The sequence below is a fragment of the Mastigoproctus giganteus genome, chromosome 3 (assembly GCF_048544385.1).
Source record: "Mastigoproctus giganteus isolate SK-2022 chromosome 3, ASM4854438v1, whole genome shotgun sequence".
NCBI lineage: Eukaryota > Metazoa > Arthropoda > Arachnida > Uropygi > Thelyphonidae > Mastigoproctus > Mastigoproctus giganteus.
The window spans coordinates 183,095,149-183,121,755 of record NC_143577.1 but is presented as its reverse complement, the minus strand read 5'-3'; the positions used below and the strand labels follow the sequence as shown (position 1 = coordinate 183,121,755).

Here is a 26,607-nt window from a genome sequence, read left to right as displayed (position 1 = left end):
GGGAAAACACTGGAAAAAATGGTTCTTAAGCGCCTCACCTGGTTTCTTGAGACACATAACATCTTGCATAAAAATCAGTATGGCTTTCGGCAAAATAGATCTGCATTAGATATGATGACCAAAGCAGAATCAAACATCAGAAACGCTTTTGTCAGAAATGACCACCTCGTTATGGTAAGTTTCGATTCAGAAAAGGCCTTTGATACAACATGGCGTTTCACTATTCTTCGGGATCTTTACACCTTTGATCTACGAAGCAGGCTTCCTTTGTTTATTCAGAGCTTTCTCCAGGGCAGAACCTTTCAGGTTAGTCATTTAAATGTTCTTTCTAGAATTCATATACAGGAGGAGGGGGGTCCCTCAAGGATCTATCTTGAGTCCTACATTGTTTTTAATAAGAATAAACAATATCATCCATGATATTCCAAGCACAGTAGAATTATATCGTTATGCAGATGACCTCATGATTTCGTGCCAAGGAAAAACTATGAATTCTATTGAGAGACAGCTTCAAATCTCAATTAACAAAATTGAGCTGTGGATGTCTCACAATGGCTACTGCTTATCACCACAAAAATCTAACTGTATTCATTTCTGTAAAAAACGTAAGATCCACCCTGAGCCTGAACTACATCTTAAAAATTTCACCATACCTCTTTCCAATAGTATCAGATTTCTTGGCCTAATCCTGGACAATAAATTAAACTTCTTACAACACATCACATATCTGAGAACCATTTGCTTGAAAAAATTAAATATCCTCCGAGTACTCTCTTCATTGACATGGGGTGCTGACATGGGGGACACTCTGCTTTGGCTTTATCGGGTATTAATTCGATCTCGTTTGGATTACGGAGCTCCAATCTATGACTCTGCCAGGAAAAGTGCACTAACTCGGCTAGACACTATCCATCACAGTGCCCTAAGAACTGCTTTAGGAGCATTCAGAACATCCCCTATACAGAGTCTATATATAGATGCACACAAACCTCCACTCCATCTTCGGAGGAAAATGTTGATCCTCAACTATGCAGCAAAAATACGGAGTCTTCCTTTTCATCCTATCTCGCCATACTTATTTGAGCCCCAATGGACCACATTTTATCAAAACAAACCTAACAAAAACAAGCCTATTGGGATAAGGTTGCTACAGTTATCACAATGTTGGAATCTAGACATGGGTAATGTCTTCCAGGAAATGAGCAATCACGACCCTCCGTGGTCTGATTATACACCGGTCTTTGACTTCTCATTCCAACAATGGGGGAAAAAGCAAGCAGCAGACCTTACCATCAGGAAACTCCATGCTGCACATGTTGCAGAAAATTCTCAGTGTTTTCAAATATATACCGATGGCTCGAAAACAAGTACGACAGTGGGCGCACCGGCAGTTTCTTCTATCTTTTCTACTTCTGTGTCCCTTCCAAAGGAATGTAGTGTCTATTCTGCTGAACTGTGGGCGATTTAAAATAGCTCTGGATCACGTGACTAATCTGTCCAGGAAGCGAATTATGATCTACTCTGATTCTCTGAGCGCAATAAAATCGTTGAAAAATCCATCCAAACCAATCCACCCCGTCTTGAAGCAAATCAGATCACAGATTATTGCGTTACAAGCTGTAAACCAATCAGTCAGTTTCTGTTAGATACCAGGACATGTAGGCATCAAAGGAAATGAATACGCAGATCAAGCTGCTAAACATCCAATCAATGTAAGATCTTCTAACTACCAAGTGCCATACACAGACTACAAATCAGTCATAAAAAACGTGTGTGAAGATCAATGGTTGCAAGTCTGGCAGGCTCAGTACGGCAATAAACTGCTTCAATTTAAACAGGAACCTAAGTTGTGGCCCTCAAGCATGCGATCAAATAGGCAAGAGGAGGTGATCCTGGCTAGGACGCATATTGGGCATACATATCTAACCCATATTTATCTTCTCAAGGGGGAAGATCCCCCTATTTGTACATTTTGTCAGACTACACTTACGGCGAAACATATTCTAATAAATTGCAATCATTATAATAATTATCGAAACAAAATTTTCAAATCGCTTTCACATCTGCAAGAACCTTTGACATTATCACATCTGATTGGAGACAATGCAAATCTAGCTGAGTTCTTTTATTTCTTAAAGCAGACGGGATTATTTTACAGATTTTAACTGGTAATGGCACTACCGAATAGAATCAGGCACAGTATGGCCTTAGCAGCCCTTGTGCCATTAAACATCATATCAACCAACCAACCAATCAAAAATACCGTGTTATGCGAGATTTCCAGCAATTGTCAAACAGTGTTAGAGCGAAACCTTGTAGAAGTACCGTGTTGTGCGAGGATTGCCGCAATTTATCAATCATGTTAAGAGCGAAACCGTTTTGTAGAAGTACCATGTTATACGGAGGTTGCCTCTACTTCAAAATCCAAATCTGCGCATTTGCACCATGCTGCCGATGCCCATGATCAGAATTATTTTTTGTTTCCAGTTTCTTTTGCTATTATGTCACAGTATCTAATCGGATTGGTTCGACAAGATTACCCCTTAACAAATCCATGCTGTGACTGCAGTATACTGCATTCCAGTTTACATCATACTGCATTACTTCTTTGACCAGTGTCTCCTTTATTTTCCCTGGAAAAGAAATCAAGCTAATGGGTCTATAATTACTCTCCCTTTTTGAATTGGGAGTACATTTGAACATTTCCAGTTCATAAGGACCTAACCTACCTTGAATTCAGGGATGATCTCATAATCATGGCTAAAGGTGTGCTTGCCTTGTTTGCTGCCTCCTTTAATAAAACTGGAGAGATCCTATCTGCCCCAGGTGTATTTTTTATGTTTAGCTTCAACAATTTCTCCTCCACTTTTCCCTCAATTATCACAAATTGTTCAGCCCCCTTTCCCTCCCAGAATTTGTCTAATTTCTGGCATCCCCATCCCTAAAAAAGTTCTTCATGTGTGAATATAGATGAAAAATACCCGTTTGCCCTTCCTTGGAAGGGCAAACGGGTATTTTTCCTTGGAAGGGCAAACACATTTCATCGTAATGACGTAAAACCCCACAGAATTCCAGTTATCGGTATTATTTCAAATGCAATAAGATCGAGTTTACTACCTGTTTATAAGAGATTGCACTAACATAAAAGCCAAGTAAACCGGAAACTGCAAATTGTTTTATGGTCGTGACCCCCATAAATATCACTAAGGCATTCAAAATTGATTCTTATAACAGAACATATATAACGATTAAAGTGTAGTGCATTGGTTTGAATTGGTTTCCTAAAATTTGATTCTGCAAAGCAGCTGATTCTACTGACCAGTAACCATGTTAAGAGGTGCCTAATTTATTTCACTTTTAATGATGGGCTTGGCTTAAGATTGTGTGATTGGAGCACATGGTCCTTCCTCTCACCTAATAGCAACCATTGTAAATGCATTGGCCGTGTGTTTTGTTTTGCATCCTTTAATTGAAATGATTTCTTATATTGTGCTCTAACCAATATATTAGTTTAAAAATTTTTTTTTTTTAATCAATACATACAATTTCCATTATAAAAATCACCTTTTAGAGAGATAAACAGCTATAGTTATATAGCGAAAATTTCAACTTCCAAGGTCTTGGAACGAATTACCAAAAAGTAGTGTTATTGGGTTTACATTACAATATTTTCATGATACAATGTTGTCTCTGGAATGGATTAATATCGTAAAGCGGGGGTCCACTGTATTAATATGCTGTAGCATTTGTTTATTGAAAAAAGCTTATAACAGTCATCTTTCTGAAACCCATAGCATTGAATGTTGAAACATTTTATTTATTCTAATTAAGCTTTGTTACTTTGTGGTATCATATGGAGATTGAAAAGCGAGATAAACTTCTTCTGTGTTTGCTTTTTAGCCAAAAATAATCTTTATTTATTCATTTTTATAAGAAAAAAAAAAAAACAACAAAATTCATCGGAATGGCTGACCAGTCATTTAGGAGATTGAGACTTTGTATTATAATTCTTGGAATGTCAATGTACTAAATTTTTTGTCTCCTGTGTAGCTGTTTATTATGTTAGTTCCAATTTAGTTTTGACTGAATTTTTCCTCCACTCCTAAAAAGTCTAATATGGCTGGGAATCATGACAAAAACTTGGTTTCACCAATCAAATATTATTACAATAAACCCTCTAAAATTGCATTTCAGAATCTGCAATACTTCAAAATCTGGCACATTTTACAAAAACACACACACACATACAACAGCATTTCACAATTTGGAAACTTTGTATGAATGATTGCATTTGTGTTTAATTGTCATAACAGAACAAACTTGCCTTTGCAGTGGGTTGCCCTGGTATTGCATTGCTTTCAAACAGATTGCTAGTAAAAAGCTTAGTTGGTCACTTTTTAAAAGATGAGCCCACTATGACAGCCTGTTTAAGTACTAATCTGGCCCTCGTCAAATATCAGTTAGCATCTAGTAACAGCACACAAACAAAACAGCTCATATCAAACTTCTTTACAGTTGTAAAGAAGTTATTTGATGTGAGCTACCGTTCAGTATATGAAATTGGTCTTAAGAGTATCTGTTAAAAATAGGCGAATACCAGGCAATGCAGTACAGAGGCAAGTTTTAAGCCATGAAAATTGAGACTATTGCATTATCTGTGTAATATAAATCCTTCTGGCTGCATAAACAGATAAATAGACAAGATAGTCAGTATATGTGCCCATACAACTGAACTTATGTCTGTGCACACATATATATATTGACTACCTTGTCTATTTATCTGTTTATGCAACCAGAAGGATTAAGACATAAGTTCAGCTGTATGTGCTTATTATTTGTTGAAATATTCCTTTTCTAAAATCCTCTCTAAAATCCAGAAAATTTTTAAAATTTGGCACCTCTCAATCCTTAATTGTACCCGAATTTAAAGTGTTCATTGTATTAACCTGACAGTAGTATTACCCCATTTTGGAACAAGGGTGGTATTACATAGCCTGACAGGTCACATTTTAACTTTAATATTTGAAAACATATTAAATTTTTTTTGAATTGTGCTTGGAGTGTACTAATGCTTAACCATTTACCAAAAGATTGCAATGCTTATTAATTTTATATCTTCATATTTTTAATAATAATTGAAATTTTGTAAATGTTTTTTTTGGCCAATAAAAATACTCATTGGTTTTAATGGGGAAAAAAAAAGTTTTATTAATTATATTTAAATTTTCAGAAAAATGTTGATAAATTTAACCAAATTTAAGCCAAATTTAAGTTGTTGGAGGAATTAATTGCACGAAACTTTGAGCATTATACTAACACAATGAATTAAGCCAATATTTACAAAAAATAATTCGAATAAGATATTTCAATTGAAAAAAAGTAATAAATTTCTATGTAATTTCTAGTAACAACTGAAAGAATGGTTTAAGTTAATTTTATTAAAATAAATAAATAAATAGATATATACATAAAGTACTAAAACAGATAAAAAAATAAAAGTATTAAAATATATATCAGTTAAAAGCAATAAAATAGCTTTCAGGGTGAGGTGTCCCTTCATCAGCTAGTTCGTGTATTGTGTACTGAATATATATATATAAGCTAAATTAAAATAGGATATTTGCTTATTTATTTTTAATAGTTTCTTTTTATTAATTTCTATCACTATTTAATTTTTGGAGTAATTGGATCACTCACACACACACACACACACACACACACACACACACACACACACACACACACACACACACACACACACACACACACACACACACACACACACACGTTGGATAAAATAACATTAGTAAATTAATAAGAGGAGTTTACCTCTTAAACGAAAAAATCGACAACTTACCGGTACATTAAAGTAAAATATATTTTACTTTAATGTACCGGTAAGTTGTCGATTTTTTCGTTTTTTCCGTTTTAATTTCTGGAGGGCATCATACGGAAGTGTTCCACGTACTATATTGAGGTAAACTCCTCTTATTAATTTACTAATATTATTATCAACGTAGAACATATTGAGTATTACAGCTCTGATTCATACTATGGATAAAATAACAGAAGACGACTGGGCATGATCATAAATCACAACTCCAGTAACGCAGTATTACGCATGTGTAAGAAGCACCAGTGCTCATCGCGCTGTAGTATGGCAGACTCCATAATAGGTTGTGTGTGAACTCCCCTATTATAATTCATAGTATTGTTACAGCTATGTGGAGTGCCTAAAGCTATGAGCACTGGCAGTAATCAGTTGAATAGACGAGTGTTGCACTGGGATCAAGGTTATGCTGCTTGACCCAGTAATGTTCAGCAACAGCAGAGCTTTCAAAGTTAGAAGTGCAGAGAGCCACCTCATGCTCTGAGACATGATCTTTTAATCTCCTGGCATTCCCACCAACATAACACATCCCGCAATCCAGACACATAATATGGTAAATGGAACTGCTCCATAAAAAGAGGAACCTGAATGAGCTTTAAATGCTGAAGATCTTGAGGTTGATTCAAATGAGATTTGTATTGGACTATATGGAAGTGCAGAACAGTGTTGATAATTTTAATGATTGTATTGTATTTTGTTGTATTATATTTTATTTTTTTATTTTCGTATATGGCTTTTGTTTAATAGTAATCAATAAGATAAAAGTGCCCCTACAATGAATAACTTTTTGTTATTTTTATTTAGCTGCACAGAGAGTTGTTGCTTTGAGAAATAAAAGCACTATAGTTGGAGAAACAATACGTCAGTATATTTTTAGGTGAGTAAAATAACTTTTAAGATATAGATCATCTGCACTTTGTTTAAGACATCTTGAAAGAGAAATAAAATTTCGAATAAATTCAGTGAATTGGTTGATTTTGGGAATTTTTGTGCAAACTGATGAAGCAGGTTGTCAAATTTGCGTATGTGAATACTTGCCAACTAGAATGATTCATTCATAAAATTTTCAGAAAATGTCTCTTGCAGTGTTTTACTGTAAGGATTAAGTTTTTTTTTTTGTGATTCAGTCACATTTTGTTATGCTTTTCAAACAGACTGCAAAAGTATAAGTCAGATTGATTTATGCCAATCATATAATATTTGAATGGAATACTGTACAAATTGGCTTTAACTACTTGAAAATGGAAACACTTATACACCTGTATAAATTTTAGAATCTGTTTATTGCTAACAGGTCTAAAAACATGTTTAATGGGTATTATTTTTTCTCTCCATTTCTTCACTGACTGCAGAATTAAAAATACAATATGGTTTACCTATTAATATTTTTATTATATTTTTACATAAATTATTAATTTTTATTTTTATTCTTTAATTTAATCTTAATCCAAACAAATTTGCTGAATGATATTTAATAAAGTTAATACTAGAATACTAGGGCAAACTGCTTGCTTGTAATTGTACTGTTACACTGTCAGAAAAAAAAAAAAAAACAAGAGAAATTTATTTCATTCTGGAAGGCCTGACCTTTACAGAGGTGACATGCTCCCAAAATGAGTCCTTTTAAAATACTTGTTTTAATCTTTTCTGTGTCTGTTGGTTTTATCTATGCCTTGGTTTAACAATGAGTTGTCCTTGTTTTTAAATTTAAATCTAAAAATGCAAAGTTTTATCCTATTAATTTTCAGTTTTGAAGGGCATTCTGGGTTAAGGCTATTGATAAATATATTAAAATTATGGAGTTCTTGTTGTCTATAGGGCCAAATTGCAATCACGTCACCAACTTATCAGCTCCAGTACGACATTTTTCAGGGGGTGGGGAGGATTATCTAGTATCTGTTCTTCTAAAGCTGTCATAAATATGTTGACCAAGAACCGGAGGTTTTCTCATCTGAACCTGATGTTTATATGCACAATTAGTGAAGAATTTTTAAATAGCTTTGTCCAGCTCTTAGATCTGTAAGGTCCATTACTTTATTGTTTCTAGAGATTGGGAGAATTCTGTGTTAAGAGAATTTCCTGATTGATAGAGAATTATCTTTGTCTCCATCAATCTGTGTTCTTTGTAACAGTGTGTTCACAAAATATCCCATTGGCAGAGACAAAAACCATCTTTTGTTGATCCTTAGCTGATTTGGATGCTATGCAAGCAGAGCCTTTTTCTTTAAATTTTGGTATAACATAATATTCCAGTTGCTGTTGCAGATACTGTTGGTTCCTTAACTAACAGTCAACGTTATTTTCAAGAAAATGTTTCAGTACCTCTTGCTTATATTTTCAGTCTACTTTCCAAAAACTGGTTGGCTTATGAGATTGTCATGTGGGTGTACATGGAATGTAATATTCCAGTTGCTAGTTCCTTAACCAGTTATTATCATTTTTTCCCCCCCAAGAAAACGTTTCAGAACCTCTTTTTTTTTTTTTGTCTGTTTTCCAAAAACTGGTTGTACAAGATTGTCATGTGTGTGTATGGTTGTATTCTCACTCTAATAATATTTCTGTTTATAGTGTGATTGAAACCAAATTTATCCCACTCATAACCTCTCCCCTCCCATCACCACCCAGATGAGAGTACACACTAATGGGATTATTTCTATTTTGATCTACCATCTTGAAACAAAATGGCAGCCACTCAGAATATAGATGCAATATGTTTGAAATTCTTCTATTTGCAATCTGATTGAAATCATTTACATATATTTTATTTACAGCACAAAATTTTTTGGTTGCTAAATTCATCTTCATTGTTATTTGATGTAGTGTTATCCACTAAATTGGAAATATCTTTTGGCTCATAGCTTGAGTCACTAAGAGAGAGAGTTCTGCTTCAACCTGTTATCTGCCAGCTACAGTAACTGCTCTCAGAAGAAAAGCTAAAATATTATTTTTTCCCCCTTATATTTGGAAATAAAATGAAGAAAACAAATGCCACAGCACTAGTCAAAGAAATCTTGAATGCAGTCACACAAAAAATAAAGCACGTGTTGACATTATTGAATTGATGAAATTTGAGACACTTAACGTAAAGCAGCCAAATTATAATTATAGAAAAAATGACATGTAAATTACAAAACACTGTGTTTGATAGATTAGCAAATATTTGTGTCCAAAAGAAAACCAAGACATTGAAACTCACAGTGCATGTACCACACATATGGACAAATCAGGTTTTCTGTCAGCATGTCTGTCTATAACGTATACTGACAGATCAGGCAAAAATTTAAATAGAAAAGTGCTTCCTCAATTGGAAGTTATGGAAAAAGTATAGTTCTGACAGGAAAAAGTTTATACATGCATTTGATAATGGCAACAGATTCTATAGTATTTTTACTTACTCACATTGCCTTGGAGAAAGTCAGTTACTGAGAGTTGTATGTGATAAACATTTTAAAGATTTACATGGAGCAGACACTTATTAGTGAGTAGGTCCTCCTCTAGCTCTCAGAATAGCCTGGATTTGTCATTATATGGGCTCACTGAGGTATTAAAAGCATACCATAGTGATCCTGAAATGTGTTGCTTCCCACAGTTGCAAATTGGATGGAGCCTTGACTATGCCCAGATGTAGGAACTCAGTGCCCAGCACCCCTGGCCAGTCAGCTGCTGACCGCAGTGTTCTGTGTTTGTTTTCATCAAGATTATTTTTAGTTTGAAAGAAAAGTTAGTATAATGACATCCTGTTCTTATTGAAGAAAAAGTACGTGAGGGAAGTAGCTATACAGTCAATTGAAGAAAACCATAATGAATGAATGTTTACAGAAAATTAATAGAACTCTGCTCTGAGAAGCAAGTTCATGAAATCGTTAAATTAGCAGGCGAATTTGCTAGCACATCTCGAGCTTCAGCATACAGTGAGGAAAGGATTCAAGAGCAAAGGCAAAACTGCCAAAATGAACTAGCATTATAATTGACTATAATCTAAAGCTAATTTTATGATTTCATAAAATTAGCAATATATATAGAAAAGTCCATACCTCCTTTTTTTTTTTTTTGTGAATGCCCTACTGTGAATTTCTTGCTGAGGACAACAAGTTACCTATTATTGTGAACAGTGCATCATTTGCTGCATGATCTCAGCTTTGTACAGTATAATAATACTTTCTGCATTTTCAGTCACCATAAAAACGTACAATATCTGAGACACACTATACTCTTCAAAATACAACAGCAATGGACAATGAATGACTGTTTTGCAGTTTCTAAAATACAGTAGATTCCAGTTATTTGTGACACATCGGGACTAGTGCATTTTGGCCCGATTAAGCAGCTGCCCCAATTATGCGAAGTTTTACATAAATAGTTAAAAATACAGCTTTACGATTGATTTTCTGTACGATCAAATCATATTACGATGGACTCACCATATTAAAATACCGTTCACTATACAGTATGCAGTAAGCTCCAGTCATTGTGATCACTTTTGTGAATTGAATTTTAATTCTATTAAACAGCGATTGTAATTAGTGAAATTAGGAAGAATATTATCCACAGGCTATAAAAGTAAAGATATATTAAGTACAAATTTACACTTTATTACTTTACCAATTAAAAATATGAAAATCGGAAGAATATTTTGCCCAGGTTAGCAAAATAAAAATAAATTTACGCTTATGTGCATAGCTTAATTAATACGTACTGTAATATGTACATACTAACTAGTTGATATTTCTGTTCACTAACATTTGTGGGTGGGGATTAAAATTTAAAACAGTAAAAAAGATAAGCAATCAATAACAAAGAACATGGTAAACACACAAATTGAAAGTAACATGATACGTGCGAGTGAGAACGGAGTAACAAGTTGCAAAGCTTAAAAAATAGGAATGAAGAGGAGATTCTGAAAATTTATTTTTTATATGATTGAAGATTTCATGGAAGTGTAAACACATTTCACCATAATAACATAAACACCCACAGAATTCCAGGTGTCGATATTATCACAAATTCAATAAGATAGAGTTTACTATCCGTTTATACATAATAGATTGCACTAACAGAAAAGCACGATAAATCAGAAACTGCTAATTGTTTAATGGTTGTGACCTCCAGAAATACGACTGGACAATGTAGTATGGTCGGAGACAATCGTATGATTAATCTCGAGTGCTGCAGTCTCCTATCCCTAATTAATGGCATGTTGTCCCAATTAAGCGAAGTAAACCCTGGCTGTTTTCTCAATTGAGTTCTGTTTATTTGGATAAATCTGCTTTAAGATTTGTCCCAATAAATGGCTGCCCTGATTAACTGGTGGCCTAAATAACCGGAATCACTGTATATTAGAGGTCAGCTCACTGGAAAGTTGGTTATAGCAGAGGTATGCAATTTTGAAGCAATGCAACCAAGATGAAATGGCACAGTTTATATGGAGGTTTCTAACTGACTTAATTGTGACACTATACCTGAGATTTTGTTATTTCTTAGGTTGCTTAATCAAAGAGACATCAATATCATTACAGACTTGCTTTCCCAAATTGTTTACTAGTGAATGAAAGAATACAGGAATTTGCATTCTGGATGATTTGTTCACCCAGAATGAAATTTCCAAGCAAAGGAAACAAATATGTAGAAATTACAATCTGCTCACATAAAAGTGGGCTTGGTTGAAATAGAAAGAAATGATTTTTGAAATCACGTGGAAATATGTGTGGCTTGCTCAAATGACCTTCTTGTTTGCCATATGCGATTTAAAGCTTTTTTGGAATTGTGAGCTAAACTTCCAAAAGGTAAATAGTAGTAGTGGTGGAAAATGATGCAAGAAAGCAAGCATATATATTCATGCCATCAGCCAAAAAAAACACACACTTCACCCATCCGTACCCTCCAAGAATTTGTCTAGACCTTCTTGAATTTGTTCAAACCATCCACTTCCACAACAACAGATGGAAGACTGTTCCAACAATCAGCTGGCTGAAGGCAAACTTCTGCATATCTATCCTGCAACCATCCTTCCTCAACTTAAATTTATTCAACCTCATGTATGTAGTCTCAGCAAGTGGAAGAATGCATTCACATTCAGCTTACTCAATCCATTTAAAGCCTTAAACACCTCAGTCAGATCATCTCACAGGTGCCTGGTCTCCAGACACTGCAATTTGCAGAACTTAAGCTCTTTCTAGGTGTGAGCAACCTTTTGTTTCCTTCACCAACCTGATTGCCCTTCTCTGCTCCATTAAAGCAGATCCACATCTTTCCTAAAGTGAGGCCTCCTGACCTCTATGCAATGCTAAAAATGTGACCTAAATATGGCCTCTTACAAAGGGATAATCACCTCCTTATCCCTGCTAGCAGTTTCTGTATATCATTGACAAAACCCCCCATGAGCTATCCTCACAACATGTCTGCATTGCTCTGAGAATTTCATACGTGTCTGCACAATTATCCCCAGGTCTTTTTCATTTTCCACTAACCTGGGTGTAGCACCAACAGTTACTCTGTGATTACTACTACTTGTATGCAGTACCTTACATTTATTAATGTTAAACTTTAATTGCCATTTCCCAACCCATCAACCCAATTTTCCTAGATCTTGTTGCAGTAGCTCACCCTGATGACTGTCAATAACCATCCTGCCAACCTTTGTATCATCTGCAAACTAGACATTAATCCTGATACACCTTCATCAGTATCATGAATAAATATTGAAAACAACAATGTGCCCAGCACCGAACCCTGGGGTACTCCACTAATAACATTATTCCATGAAATCCAGTGCCCGTTGATAATCTCTCTCTGTCTTCCACTTATCCCTTTATCCATAGCAGTAACTTTCCCTTAATGCCACACTGCTCCAGTTTATACTGCAGTCTTTTATGTGCAACAGTATTAAAAGTCTTCCTGAAATCCTAGTATATGATATCAGTATTATTTTTTGCATCTAGCTCCTTTATCACTGCATAATAGTATCCAATCGATTTGGCCAGATATGATCTCCCCATAATAAACCCATGCTGTGACTGCAGTATAATTGCAATTCATGTACAGATGGTCCTGCATTACTTCTTTAACCAGTGACTCCATTATTTTCCCTGGAACAAATGTTAAGCTAACAGGTCTGTGATTACTCATGTCACTTTTTTGATCCCCCTTTGTGAATTGGGGATAGATTTGTACATCTCCATTCCATAGGAACCTCCCCCGAATCCAAGGATGCTCTGATAATTATGGCTAAGGGTTTGCCTACCTTTATTTTTGCATCCCTTAATATAATTGGATAGATCTCATCCATCCCGGGTGCTTTTTTATGTTAAGCTTCAACCATTTCTCCTCCACTTTCTTTACAGTTATCACAAAGTCATTTAGCTTCCTGTTGCTATTTGATAAACTTCTGGCATCCCCTCCCCTAAAGACTTCCTCATATGTGAATGTAGATGCAAAATACCTATTCACGTTGTCAGCAAATTGAGCAGGGTCATTCACAGTTATCCAGTTGACATCAAGTGGCTCAATGTAATTCAACACCTTCGTTCTACTGTTAATATAAGCATAGAAGTCTTTGCTGCTTATTCTTTGCAGAGACTTCTCATCTGTCTTAGCTTTCCCAACTTCCTTTGTAACTTGATTATAGATTAATTTATATCTACCATAGGCGTATGTATCACCTGATAATTTGTGTGTCCCCCACACTTATTCTTTTCTGCCGTGTATCTCAATAGTTCATCTGACATCCGTGTAGGTCTAAGTCTTGAACAATATTTCTTTGTTGGTATGAAAAACCTAGTAGCTTTTGTGATTACTTCCCATTTAGAATTTTCTGTTGGTAATGTCATCAGTTGGCCTCACTGTATAGAATTTAAACTGTCTGAGACCACTGTAGTTACCCTTACAAAAGCCTTTCCCTTTACCCTTGATAGTAGTTATGTCTTTAATTAAATTCCACTTTAGTACATGCTGTGTGTGATTGCTGCCACCAAGTGGGTCTTTCACCTGCAGTTTCTTAATTTAAAAAGAATCACTGCTGATAACAAAATCGGGAGTATTGCTTCTTCTTGTTGCCTCTGTAACATGCTGCTGTAGAAAACAGTCATCCAAGAAATCCATAAAAGTTTTGCTAGCGTGTGAGTGACCAATGCACAAATTCTAGTTAGCATCTGGAAAGTTAAAATCCCACATTATAAGACATTCTGATTTACTAGCCTGATCTATTTCTCTGTATAGCTGTTTGGTATACACATCACAGTCATTAGGTCTATAACACAATCTTACTCCCAGTTTTGTTTTCCCAGTGCTTACATCACACCAAACTGACTCAACATTGCACTGGTCACTCATGTTGACTGGATGTACTGCATCCAATCGACATTGGATTTAATATGCTTCTTAACTAAGAGCATAATCCCTTCTGTCCTTCCTGTATACATTGTACCCCACATATTCAAATTCAGCATCACTTATTTCTGAGTGACACCATGTCTCTGCTCTCCCAAACAATGTCTGCATTTGATGACTTAATCAGTACTTCAAATTCATCAAATTTATTTACAGTGCTCCTAGCATTAGTGTACCCCAGAGGCTCATATCTGGTGAGTTATGGGCTTGGCACACCCAGGGTCTTGAGCTGGATATCATCATTCTTCTCTTTCTTAGGGATTCCCTTCTACTTCTGACTTTCTCTCTCTCTCTCTCTCTCTCTCTCTCTCTCTCTCTCAGGGTAACTCATAAATTTTTTTTGGCTGGTGCAGCATAAGCCTCAATCTTCCTTGCACCATATGGCTAATAATAATAATAATATGCAACTATACATGCACAGGTACTTACTCTTAGTTATCCACACACACAGCCCATGTATGTATTTGTTCCATAATGATCCATAGCCAGTCCTGAAATCACCGACACCGTGCTTTTCAGGTTGCCATCTTTTCCATTAGAAGCAGTGCAGGAATTACCTTTACTTCTACCTGCGGTTCTAGTTTATCTATACTCTGTATATCTCCCCCAGCCTAGCAATTTTCTGGCCCACCTATCCCTGCTTTGATAGCATCAGCAAATATTCCTGCACCCCCTTCTATTTAAATGTATCCCATCCCTGTAAAAACAGGCTTCTCTTGTTGACAAGCACGGGCCATGCTGAGGAAAATCCTGTATCACAAGCCTTGCACATTCTCTTCAGGCCCAAATTGATTGACAGGGCTCTCAACATGTACTCCTTCCTTTCATGTCTGGGCAGAATTGCAGACACTTTCAAATTAACTCCTAACTCGCAACTTTTTCCCAGCATTATGCTGTACTTGTTAAGTAAATCCTGAGATCTGCTCTTAATATCATTAGTGCCAATGTGTACAACAATATCACCTTTTGTACCCTTAAAAGATGATAGCTGCTCTACAACATAAGGGGCGCCTCCGTAGCCAGATGGGCAGGAGCAGCAGTGCGTAGCACACGTTTCTTGATTAGACCAGGTTCGAGCCTGTGCCCACCTAATACAGAGGATGCGGAAAGGTCAGGGAATGACCACTGCATATCCCCAGAGCAATATGGCCTTAGTTGCTAATGCTCCTAAAAAAAAAAAAAAAAACCCAAAACCAAAATCTAGAACATAATCTACTTTTGCCCCTTGTTGCCCCAAATGATTGATTATAATTAAAATATAATGGGGGAAGCATTTTATCTTCTGGGACCTCATCTTATCAGGAAACTACAAGGCACCACAATCTGAAACAGTTATGTGGAATCTTCTGTTCTGTGTACATTCGCATATGTGATTCTCACACTTTCAGTCAGGCCATAGTAGAGACAAAACTGGCTCACTGGTAACAACTTTGTGTTCATTACTCATGTCTTAAGTTATTTCAGTAACCTTTCTTGGAGAAAAAGTTTATCTTTAGTTGAAACTTTCAATGGGCTATTACCTCAGTATGTGTGTGTTCGTTCCAAGAGAGAGTTGGAATACCACCATCATTAAATACTAAGGTCTCCTTGAAAGTAGACCTGATTGAAATGTTTCAGGCTTTAAATTGGATTCAGTAAATTTGATGATGGTATTCTAACTCTTTCTTGGACCATACACAAGGTATATAATTTTAAATTAAAAAAGGAAGGCTGTGGATAGATGTGTGTAGATTTTCTTTCAGCCCGAAGTGATTGATTGTTGGGAACAAACTTCCATCTGGTGTAGTTTGAATAAATTCAAGGAAGAATTAGACATATTATTAAACAAGATGGACAGATGAGGTGAGTGGTGTGTTTTTTTTTTTTTTTTTTTTTTTGTGGTAGTGGTGGGGAGGTGATTCTGTATAAGCTTGCTTTCTTTCATCATTTCCCAGTACTGCTGCTACTGCTAATGATAATAACGTTGGTAGGTTTTGAGGCCTGCACCAATTGTTTTTTTTTCCAAAGTGCCCCCAGAAGAAAATCTTGATTTTTCTACAGGAAACTTGATATTCAATAGCACCTTCCCTGCTATTGGTTATTTTAGAATGTCTGGGTACATTTTTATGTTAGGTTTATTTTTTTAACTTTTTTACTATATATATATAATACATTTAATTTAATATAATTTAATGTACTTTTACATAAATTGTCCATTCTGTTGGTCCCATTTCTGATTAAATTTTTCATTAGAGGGCGTGATGTGATCTTTGGAAAATTTTCTGCTTGGGCTTTTTTTTTTTTTTTTTTGCTTTAGCATAGACCTTTGGCAAATTTTGATATCAAAATGTTCTGTCCCATGGATGTTTTGTATTCCAATGCTCTGTGGTTTGTGGTGAGATGGGGAATTGGTAGATAAAATACTTTTTTACAGCATCAACCAAAAAAAAAAAAAAAAAAAATATATATATATATATATATATTGTTGTTGTTGTGTTTAACGACACATAGGCTGCTAGGGCCATATTGTGTCTTTATATATATATATATATATATATACACCATCCACCTCATATGTTCATTCCTCTTATTTGTCTAATGCTATCTTAAATTTATACAAACTATCCACTTCTACAACACCAGATGGAAGCTTCTTAACAATGAAATTCTAACAAAAAAAAAAAAAAAATTTTTGAAATCCATCCTGTAGCTATCCATTTTCAATTTAAATTTATATTCCCTTTATGTGTGGTGTCTGAGCAGGACTTAAGAGGATGCCATCTGCATTTAATTTACTCACTCCATTTAAGGTCTTAAACACTTCAATCAGGTTTCCTTGGAGGTGTCTAGTTTCCAGGCACTGAAATTTATAGAACTGAAGTCTTTCTTGTTAAGGGTACCCATTTATTCCACTCATTTATCTTGTTTCTTTTCTCTGCACCCATTCAAACAGATCCACATACTAAAATGATGCTTCCAGAGTGGAAGTACCATTTTAGTAAGTATGTGGAACTGTTGATGTTCTCAAGATGTGGCCTTAACCCTTAACCACAGAATAATTACCTCCTTGTCCCTGCTGGCAAAATTCCAGTATATTATTAACACAACTGAATGAACGTAATACTTAAAAATTCTTTTTCTTTCTCCAATACCTTGAGTGCAGTACCACCCATTTGGCATATTAGACCTCAGTTGTCACTTCTTAGCCCATCTGCCTAGTTTTTATAGGTCTTGTTGAATTATTATATCCTGATTTATATCGTTAAATGGATCAATATTCAGCTTTATTCGTGATGACACTCCGTCACACATTCAGCCCCAAAATCAAAAGAAACATAAGAGTTAGAGCAATTCAACTTCAGGCATATATTACTAGATAAACAAGCAGTACAGTTGATAAACATGACATTTATAGACTACACAGGTCAGGAGAAAAACATTTTGATATCCCCCTTGTATGTGCATCTGTTTTTGCTTATAGTAACCTGACATATAGTGACATATCCCATGTAATTGCTTGTTCCATGAGGGTCACCAGCACACAGTTTTCCTGGCTGCTGCATGTCTCAATAGAGGCAGTGCAAGAATCAGTTTTGCTTCTGCCTATAACTGCTGTTAAACTATTAGTCTGCATAACCATCCCCAGGCTAATGGTTTACTAACCCACCTAACACTGCCTCAATAACATCAGAAAATATTCTTTCATTCCTCCTATTTAATACCATCTCTATAAAAACAGTTTCTCCTATTAGCAGACACGGACTATGATGAGAAAAATTCTAACTTATGAGCCTTGCACACTCTCCACTGCCAAATTGTTTGACAAGGCTCTCATTATGTGCTCTTTCCTATCATGTCTTGGCAGAGTTTCACACTTTCAAATTTAATCCTAACTTGTGACTTTTTCCTCAGCATTGCCCTATACCTGTTAACAATATCTAATAGTTATCTTCTGTAGGACCAACATTCTGCTGTTAAGTTTGTTGTGTTATCTGATGTACAAGGCATTGAGCTCTGACATTATGCCAGGAAGCTCAGAGGTTGATGGTTCCCATTCAAATTCCTACACTTTTATAAATCACTAGGCATTTTATAAATGCCCATCAGAATGCTAAGTTTCCATCTTAAGTATCTTAATTTCCTCACACTCTTTGCACCAAACTCACACAAAGACATCCCTTTTGGTTGTATCTTATCTATTCCACATGCTTTGCAAAAATCAAACAAGTAGCACATTTTATAAAGCCATGATTCATAGGAAAACTGCCCCTCTACAATTCTCCCCAAGCCACAGCACTCCCACTACTTGAGATTTTTGCTTTGCTGTTCTTGTCTGTGGTGTGATTTTGATTTAACCTAATTCGAGAATATCTCTAAATTAAGAGATACCTAATAACACTATTCATGGGTTATGCAACAACTATGCATATTATGCTATCAAGTTAAGTTATATATTACATTATACAGTTACGTTTGTAATGTTATAAACTTAGTTTATAGCTTTAATAAAATCACTATTAATATTAATTATACTCCTGCGGAACTGCAAAAAGGAATATCAATGTGATCGATGCAGACAATAGCAGCAGAATTCCCTCTTACTCAGACCCTCAATTTAAGTAGTTTTTGGCGGTCAAGTAGGAATTAATTTTACCTACAAATAACTGCACTAGTAATTTTAAATTAAAAAAAAAAAACAAAAAAAAATTAACAATAATTTTTAAGTAATGTCTATTTGGTAGGGATTTTTAAATAATGGTAGTCTAGTACCAGATTTAATAGTATTCTGTCATTTGTATTTTGGCATTTTAGTTCAGAAATCAGTAAAACTTGAAGGCACTTTCTGCAAAGGAGAAAAGAATTCTTTCATATGATTTCAAAGTAATTTCTTTCTATTTCAAAGTACAAGCTGCAAGAGTATACAGTCTTGCAGCCTATTGATATATCAATGCATAAACTTTGTGGTGGGCTTGTTACACTGGGTGAAGATGCAGGCTTCCTTCAGTACATTCTTTTCAAAGAGGATACCATCATTTGTGTTTGGGAGAAAGTTAACGGGTATGGTAAGTGAATTTGTGTCATTCGAATACTCTTACATGTTGTGAAATTGAACGTGATTAATCAGAGGTTCACATATATGAGTAGAAAAAATTAATTTTTAAATAACTCATTATCAGATAACTTTTTAATGCAGAAGTATACACTTTTAGATTGATAAAAGCACCATATATATACTACATTGTTATGGTTGAAAGTTTATTTTATAAGATATCCAAGGTAGAGGCAAAGTTTTTATATTTATGCAAACATACTGAACTAACATGCACAAATTTGTGCACACCTGTGAAACTACATAGACTTCTACATATGTGAGCAATTCATGAGTGCATTCTCATTCTGCAACAACAAATCAATATATGTTCTGACTTTTGTATTAGATTCAGTTTTATAACTGAATCTAATACAAATGAAAAGCAAACATTGTTTTGTGTGCTGTTAGGGACCATAGATTGTGACCAAGCCAACTTAGTGATGAATTCAACTCAGGAAGCAAGGTTGCTGCTGGTCCATACGATTCAAGACAGGATGGGTGTCACTAGAGAATGATCCTTTTGTTGGTAGGCCAGTGATGACTTATAATCTCCGTTATGTAGACATATTGGAATTTACCTGGGAAATTATATGGAAAATTACCTGAACTGTCAACATATGTGAAATTACCTGGTTATCATAGGGAAGTGATCAACAAAAATTACTGAGATTATAGGCATTTTGCATGAAGAGTGTCCTGGTGTCAGTATTTTATTATGCGAGTCTTTGTGAGCTCAGTATACATTGTGTTTCGGCACAAAGACTACACACTCCATCCAGATTTTATTCATTTCCTGTGGGCGAAAGTAGTCCTGAAAGTAGTGGCTCAACTCATTAGAGGAAATGCAGCATGCTACAAAAAAACAGTGCTAAAAATGATTTCAGTTAGAGCCCAACAGGGATGCTTTCATCAAGAATGGCCATAGGTAGAACTGTGTAATAGTAGAAGGGGTGTGTAGTTTAGAGGAAATGTGACGCAAACACTTAAGATAGTTTGTTTAAGAAAGTTCACAAACTTTGACTTTATCTTGAAATCTTTAGTATGTAAATAAAGTGTTTTTATTTTACTCTGTTACACAAGTTTGTTTTTTTTTTTTTTTTTTTTTTTTTACTATTGTTTTAAAATGGTAAACCAATTTCAGGCTTGCCGAAGAAAGGAACAATACTTTTGCAATGACCATCGAAAACTTCATTCAGTGTACGAAAGAAAGCAATGAAGCAAATCCAATGGTAGTGATGCGTAATGTATGTAGGAATAATTATTTTTTTAAATAACTGATACAGAATTATTTTTGTCTACACTAACCCAGCACTGAAATCTAAACACCTTTCCAGTAATGTGTTGGCTTTTCTTTGAGTTTGGATAATGGCTTCAAATTCCATATCACAGACTTTTTGAGATCAGACACTCCAAGAGAGATAGCCTATCATGTTACCTATAGAACATTCCATAAATGTGGATAGTGGTACAATCTGTGTCTCGGATAGACCCTTTCATGTTTATCCTATAACTGTTTTAGTTGACTGAGATGTGGAAATTTGGCTGGCCATCAAAGAAGGGTAAATGTCTTTACATTTCTAGCATTATCAATGCATTCTCTTGCCAGTATTTGCCTTTACCATTGGAGAACAACACTTTCAATAAAAACTCTACCAGATCTTTAATGTTCAGTAGCCCAAAGCCATCAGACTTCGGAACAGTCATATTACTGATACTGGCCTGTGTTGTCTGCACTGAATACAGAGTTTTTTTTTTTATTTATATTATTTCACATTGCTTCCACCAGACTTCTAGTCTTTGCTCTGCATATTGCCTGAGTAAATTTTGGAAACCTTTTCGGGTTATGAATGATGTTCCTGACATGAGTTTTGACATTCTTTGAGATTCACTATGAATATGCCAATTTCAAAGTACATCAAATAAAAAAAATATATAAAAGGGGGGGGGGGGGTAAACTGCGGCCATTATCAATCCACTGCAGGATAGAAGCCTCCTCAATGATTCATGTGTTGAGGGAAATGGACCACAATCTGCCACACTGGTGTGCAAAATTTAAGGACCAGTCAGGTTTTTACCTGTATCTTCTCATAGGAGTGGCCTGGATATGGGAAAAGCATACCAAAGGAACCTCATGAGGTACAGAAATGATGAAGGAAACAACACCGACACAACAACAGAAGGACTTTATTCAAAAATGGCAACATAGCACTGGCTGCCATGATACAGATACATCACTGCCAAAGATGGAACAAAGGGAAGAGGCGGTCCTCAGTAGGAGATATGGCTACCCCTAATGTCGATGCAGGCTTTGCACTGCCTGTCCATACTTAGAACAATGTTGTTAAGTTCTTGCGGTAACATTGTCCATTCCTCTGTTAGCACCATCTTCAGCTGGTGAACATTTTTTGGTTGGTGTGGACGTGCCACTAGGTGTCTCCCCAGAGCGTCCCATGTGTGTTCGATGGGATTTAAATCGGTGCAGACGGGCAGGCCAATCCATATGAACAATGTCCTCACTTTCCAAAAGCATATCACAGCTCCAGTGCGATGGGATGTGGCGTTATCATCCATAAACATGAACTCGGGGCCAATGGACCTTGGAACAGACATACATGGGGAAGGATTACCTCAGTACAGTAGCGTGCACCAGTTACAGTACTGCCTTCCAGTATCTGCAGTTGTGTACGTCCATCCAAGATAATGCCTCCCTAGACAAGAACACCTCAACCGCCATATCAATCCCTTTCAGTGATGTTTGCGGGGGTGATACCGTGTGCCATCCTCTCGCCAGATTAGCTGACATCCAGAATCACTGCTGAGATTGAATCTACTCTAATCAGTAAAGAGTACCTTAAGTAAAGATTTTGTGGTTGTAACCTTTAGAAATAGTGTTGGTCCTTAAGTTTTGCACACTAGTGTAGTTAGGGGCTTGAACCCTAGTCTACTCAAAGAGCATGTGCTGCTGCACTCCCACTCCTGACCACTACTGGGCTATGGATGTAACTATTGTTGCTGCATTACACACTGTTATGTAGTCAAGTCAGCCTGCCACTGAAATGCTTACATGGGACACAGTGGTCTTTTATGGTGGAACCACAGTAAATTATTTGTGGTAGCAGCTGGTGTTTGTATTTCAGTGAAAAGTGTGTGTGTGTGTGTGTGTGTGTGTGCATGCAGCTTATTGTGATCACGGATAAAATGTTATCATTCGTTTAATATTATCACTTTTATGGTCTCAATCACATATACTAATACATAGAAAAAAAAAAACAATGTTTATTGTAATCGGTGCTTTGGATTTTGTTTTTGCCTTATCACGCATGCACATGCATATGGAAGTGATTACATAACATCTCAATTTGTTTTTGAACTCTGACACGTTGCATGGCTACTTCCATTGCTTTGTACAGTTCATGTGGTTATTGGTGTTGTTACTCCATGAAAGAAAGTACTGTATCTGTACTCCTACGAATCTGACTGTTTTACAGTAGAGCATTAACCCTTTTCTTTTCTAATTCTTGATTGTAATATTTTTTTATTTGTTTTTAATGAGTTGTATGGGTTTCCAGAAGCATTAGGATGGTTTCATTTTTCTATTTATTTTATTTTATTTATTTATTTTTTTTTTTTTTTTACTTTCTTGTAAAATTAGCAGTTGGTGAAATTAAAGTATTTTGCATTTCCTTCTTTCTGCCACTTCCACTTTTTTATGTACACATATCCATTCTGCATCAATAAACAATGTTGAACAACTGCATTCTTGTTTCATTGGTTAGTTATTGTTATTAAATAAGCTGAGTCTTGAAGTGATCACAATAAGCAGCATCCAGTGTGTGTCTCATGCTGAAGAATATTAGAATATGATATCTTTGTGGATTACATAATAATAAATGCAGGGTGTTCCGAAACGAAGATAACTTCACTGAAATCACATGCAAGATCTTGAACTTTGGATGTTGTTTTTTATCTATTCAATGCAGAATTCTCAAATTTTTTAATAAAATGACAGAAAATTAATTTGTAAAGCACTGAGTTTTGCTTGAATGAAAGAAAGTGGGTAAAATGACCACAAGTGACTAACAGTTGATTAATAACACAAGTACTAATAAATGTAGGCTATAGCATTTTGTTACTGGAATGGTTAACACCTAAAGTTTAATGATGCTTTACACTTCCTTCAGAGATAGCATCACTAAACAATTATCCAACGTTGTAGAAGATAGCTGTGTCAGAGAGAGAGAGAGAGAAAGGCCTAGGTTTTTGCAAGCGCATAGACTAAATCATATACTTGGACATAGTGAAATTTCTAAGCAGTGTACAAGAGATCCACCATCTTGAAAAATTATCTGATAATGGCACAAGAGTTTATTTAGACAAAGTTCATTGATAAAAAAGGTTATGGGTGAATGAAATATATGCTAGAATGTGATGAATTAACACAGATGTGGAGTGTGAACCAAGTTCTTCAGTATAGCACAAGCAAACTGATTAGTTCAGCATCACAACATTATGGATAACTTTCACTTATGCAACCAATTTTGCACCCTATTAATAGACCCAACTGCAAAAACTTGGTGGTGGACTTGATTATACTGTTTGGATGGAGTTGCAAGTTTCTCTCAATGCTTTTTTTTTTTTTTTTTTTTTTTGGAAGATACCATCTTTCATGCTTTCAGAAAGTTAACAGATACAGTAAGTAAATTTGTGGCTTTGGGACACTCATACATGTTATGAAATTCACTGTTTCACCACAGGTTCACATATAGTGTGAGCTTTTTTGAGATCACATAATTAGTTCTTTCCCATTTTAAAAACAGTGACTTCAGTGAATTATCTGAATTTGTTATAACACTGTTTTTTTACAGTTGCAGGAATTTCCGTCACAAATCTTATTCCAGCTAGATGGTATAGCATCATGTGTGATTGTTTCAATCATTATTGTTCTAAAAAAAAAAAAAGTGTTCAATTGGACATAATGATTCAGTATCCTGTCCTCTTGACAACTCCCCTTAAGGCTTTTTTAAGGAATATATATTAAAGATCTCTTCTTCAAAACCAAAGTTACAAACACTTTCAATAATGGTGTGCTTTAAAGGACATAAAGACAAATCAATTACAGACTGTGTATCCTTTGTACCACAAACAGCACTTGCATGGAAGCGTTTTGACTCTGTGAAGGAAAACAGAGTCAAAACGTTAACTTAACATTTCAGCAAGCTATTACACCCTACATGTATTAGTTTGGATGTTATTCACGAGTAATGGTGTATAGTGCTATTTACTTTCTCTTTGGAATGCTCTGTTCATTATTAAATAAAAGTTTATTTATGATGTATTTAAAGAATAATGGATAATCCTGTCCATTCCATTTATTAATTAATGGGATGTATAGCCATTTTATCTGGCTTTGTGTTACAATACAATAAAACTTCATAAATCTAGAATTGAAAAATACAGCATTATTTTCTTAAATTTTTTTTTCTTTCTTTTTTCAACAAATTTAGGACAAAAAGGTCTAATGCTACAAGTGCTATAAAAGATTATATTACAGGTAGGGCATAGCCTAGCCTCATTTTTTACCATAGAATTCAACAAACTAAATTTGCTGCTAAGTGCATCAATCTCATATTGTGAAGACACTTCACTATGCCTTGGTATTGAATTAGACACTGTAAATAAAAACCATTTCTCCAATCAAGAAGTGTATTGCTTTTATTTAAAATGTATGCTATTCCCTATACTAGGGTTTCGACCCTTTTGGGTCTCATCAATAAAGAAGTGGGCACTGCGAGTGGACAACCTGGCAACTCAGTGATGCACACTGGAGCACTATTTTAATTTTAAGTGCTTAGTGTAATTCGTGATGCACTTGCTCCAAGATCATAACTGCATTGCTGTGTCAAGATTGATGTGTTTAGTAGCAAACTTTTAGTCCAGCGCTGCATACAAACTGAGGCTGTTCCCTACTTGTGCAACTTTTATTATTTTCCTAAGTTTTACTTAAGTAATAAATAATAAGAATTTAAAGGTCTTGGCTTTGAATGTTGTAAACTTCAAGCTTCGTGACATAACAGTTACTGTTATTTAAATCATGCATCATATAAACTGAAAAAGCAAGAGAGTATTTTTTTTTTTTATGCGATACTGGTAATTGTATAAAAAAACTCTTGTGTATTTCTCATGACTGCTGCGTCATCCATTGTGAGAAAGTTTCCTGAGCACATGATGTTCTAATAGTAGCTGTTACTTGTGATTAGGGGCAATAAGAGAGGTTTGATCGGGGGATTTGAGTATCAGAAAATATGATACTTCAGGATTCTATAGCAAAGCCTCCTATAGTCATATTTTCACAGTTTAATACAACTGTTGTTATTATGACAGTGTTTCTTTTTGATTTCTTTCTTTCTTTCTCCCACCCCCCAACTTAAGACTGAATGTGATATACCAACTCCACCTGGATTAATTTGCTGTATAGAGAAAATGTAGCCCGCTACTAGGAGTTAAAGATATGTGTAACCTTAATCTTATGTTGCAATAAGTTTGCTAATAGAGGCCACCTGTCATCTGATGAGAGATCAGTAAGTCTTGAAAAGCTGTCTTAATAATGTCTTGAGTTTAAGTAAATAACAGATTCACCTTTTTGTTGAATCCACTATTTTAAATTATGTTAACAGTTTAGGTCATCTAGTGGATAAGAGTGTTATCATTATTATGACTATCAATGTTAACAGTTTAGGCTATCTAATGGATAAGAGTGTTACCATTATTATGGCCGACCGGGCTAGTCGGGTGGGTAAAGTGCCTGCCTGGCAACCCAAAGGTAGCGGGTTCGATTCCCGCCTCGGGCTTAGATCAATGTACTGCAAAAACCTTGGAAGGTGCATTATGGCCACAGAAGCCTATGCGCCAACAACTACAATTATTATGACTATCAGCCCAAGCCTTGAATACTGAAAGTTGGTCTCTGTCACTCCCTTCCAAATGGCCACCAGTATGCTTAGGATCAAGGTGTAGAGTCTTCACATGAGTGTCAGGGATTTCATTTAGGGCATAGCCACAGGCAAGTGGTCCTGTGAACATAGATTGAACACCAGAAAAACCAAGGTACCATAGCTACTTCAGTTTGAGCCTTCAATATAAAGAGAAAGAAACCAAGAAAGAAAGAAAAAATGAAAAAGCCTTTTACATTAGGAATCTTCCAGGTTTGGCCATAGTAAACATTTTCTGAAACAAGAAGGAATATCCATGAAGGATCATTCAC

General features: G+C 35.5%; 1 protein-coding gene across 2 annotated transcripts in view; it reads left to right on the top strand.

Annotated features, from left to right (window-relative positions):
- The window catches only part of spri (Src homology 2 domain-containing protein sprint), a 560,442-nt gene that overhangs the window by 444,867 nt on the left and 88,968 nt on the right, over window positions 1–26,607 (top strand). For both annotated transcript variants that reach the window (XM_090369518.1, XM_090369519.1), the window contains 2 exons: window positions 6,695–6,767; window positions 20,488–20,590. In XM_090369518.1, the coding sequence (XP_090225644.1) occupies window positions 6,695–6,767; window positions 20,488–20,590 (176 nt within the window). The remainder of the gene's footprint in view (window positions 1–6,694; window positions 6,768–20,487; window positions 20,591–26,607) is intronic.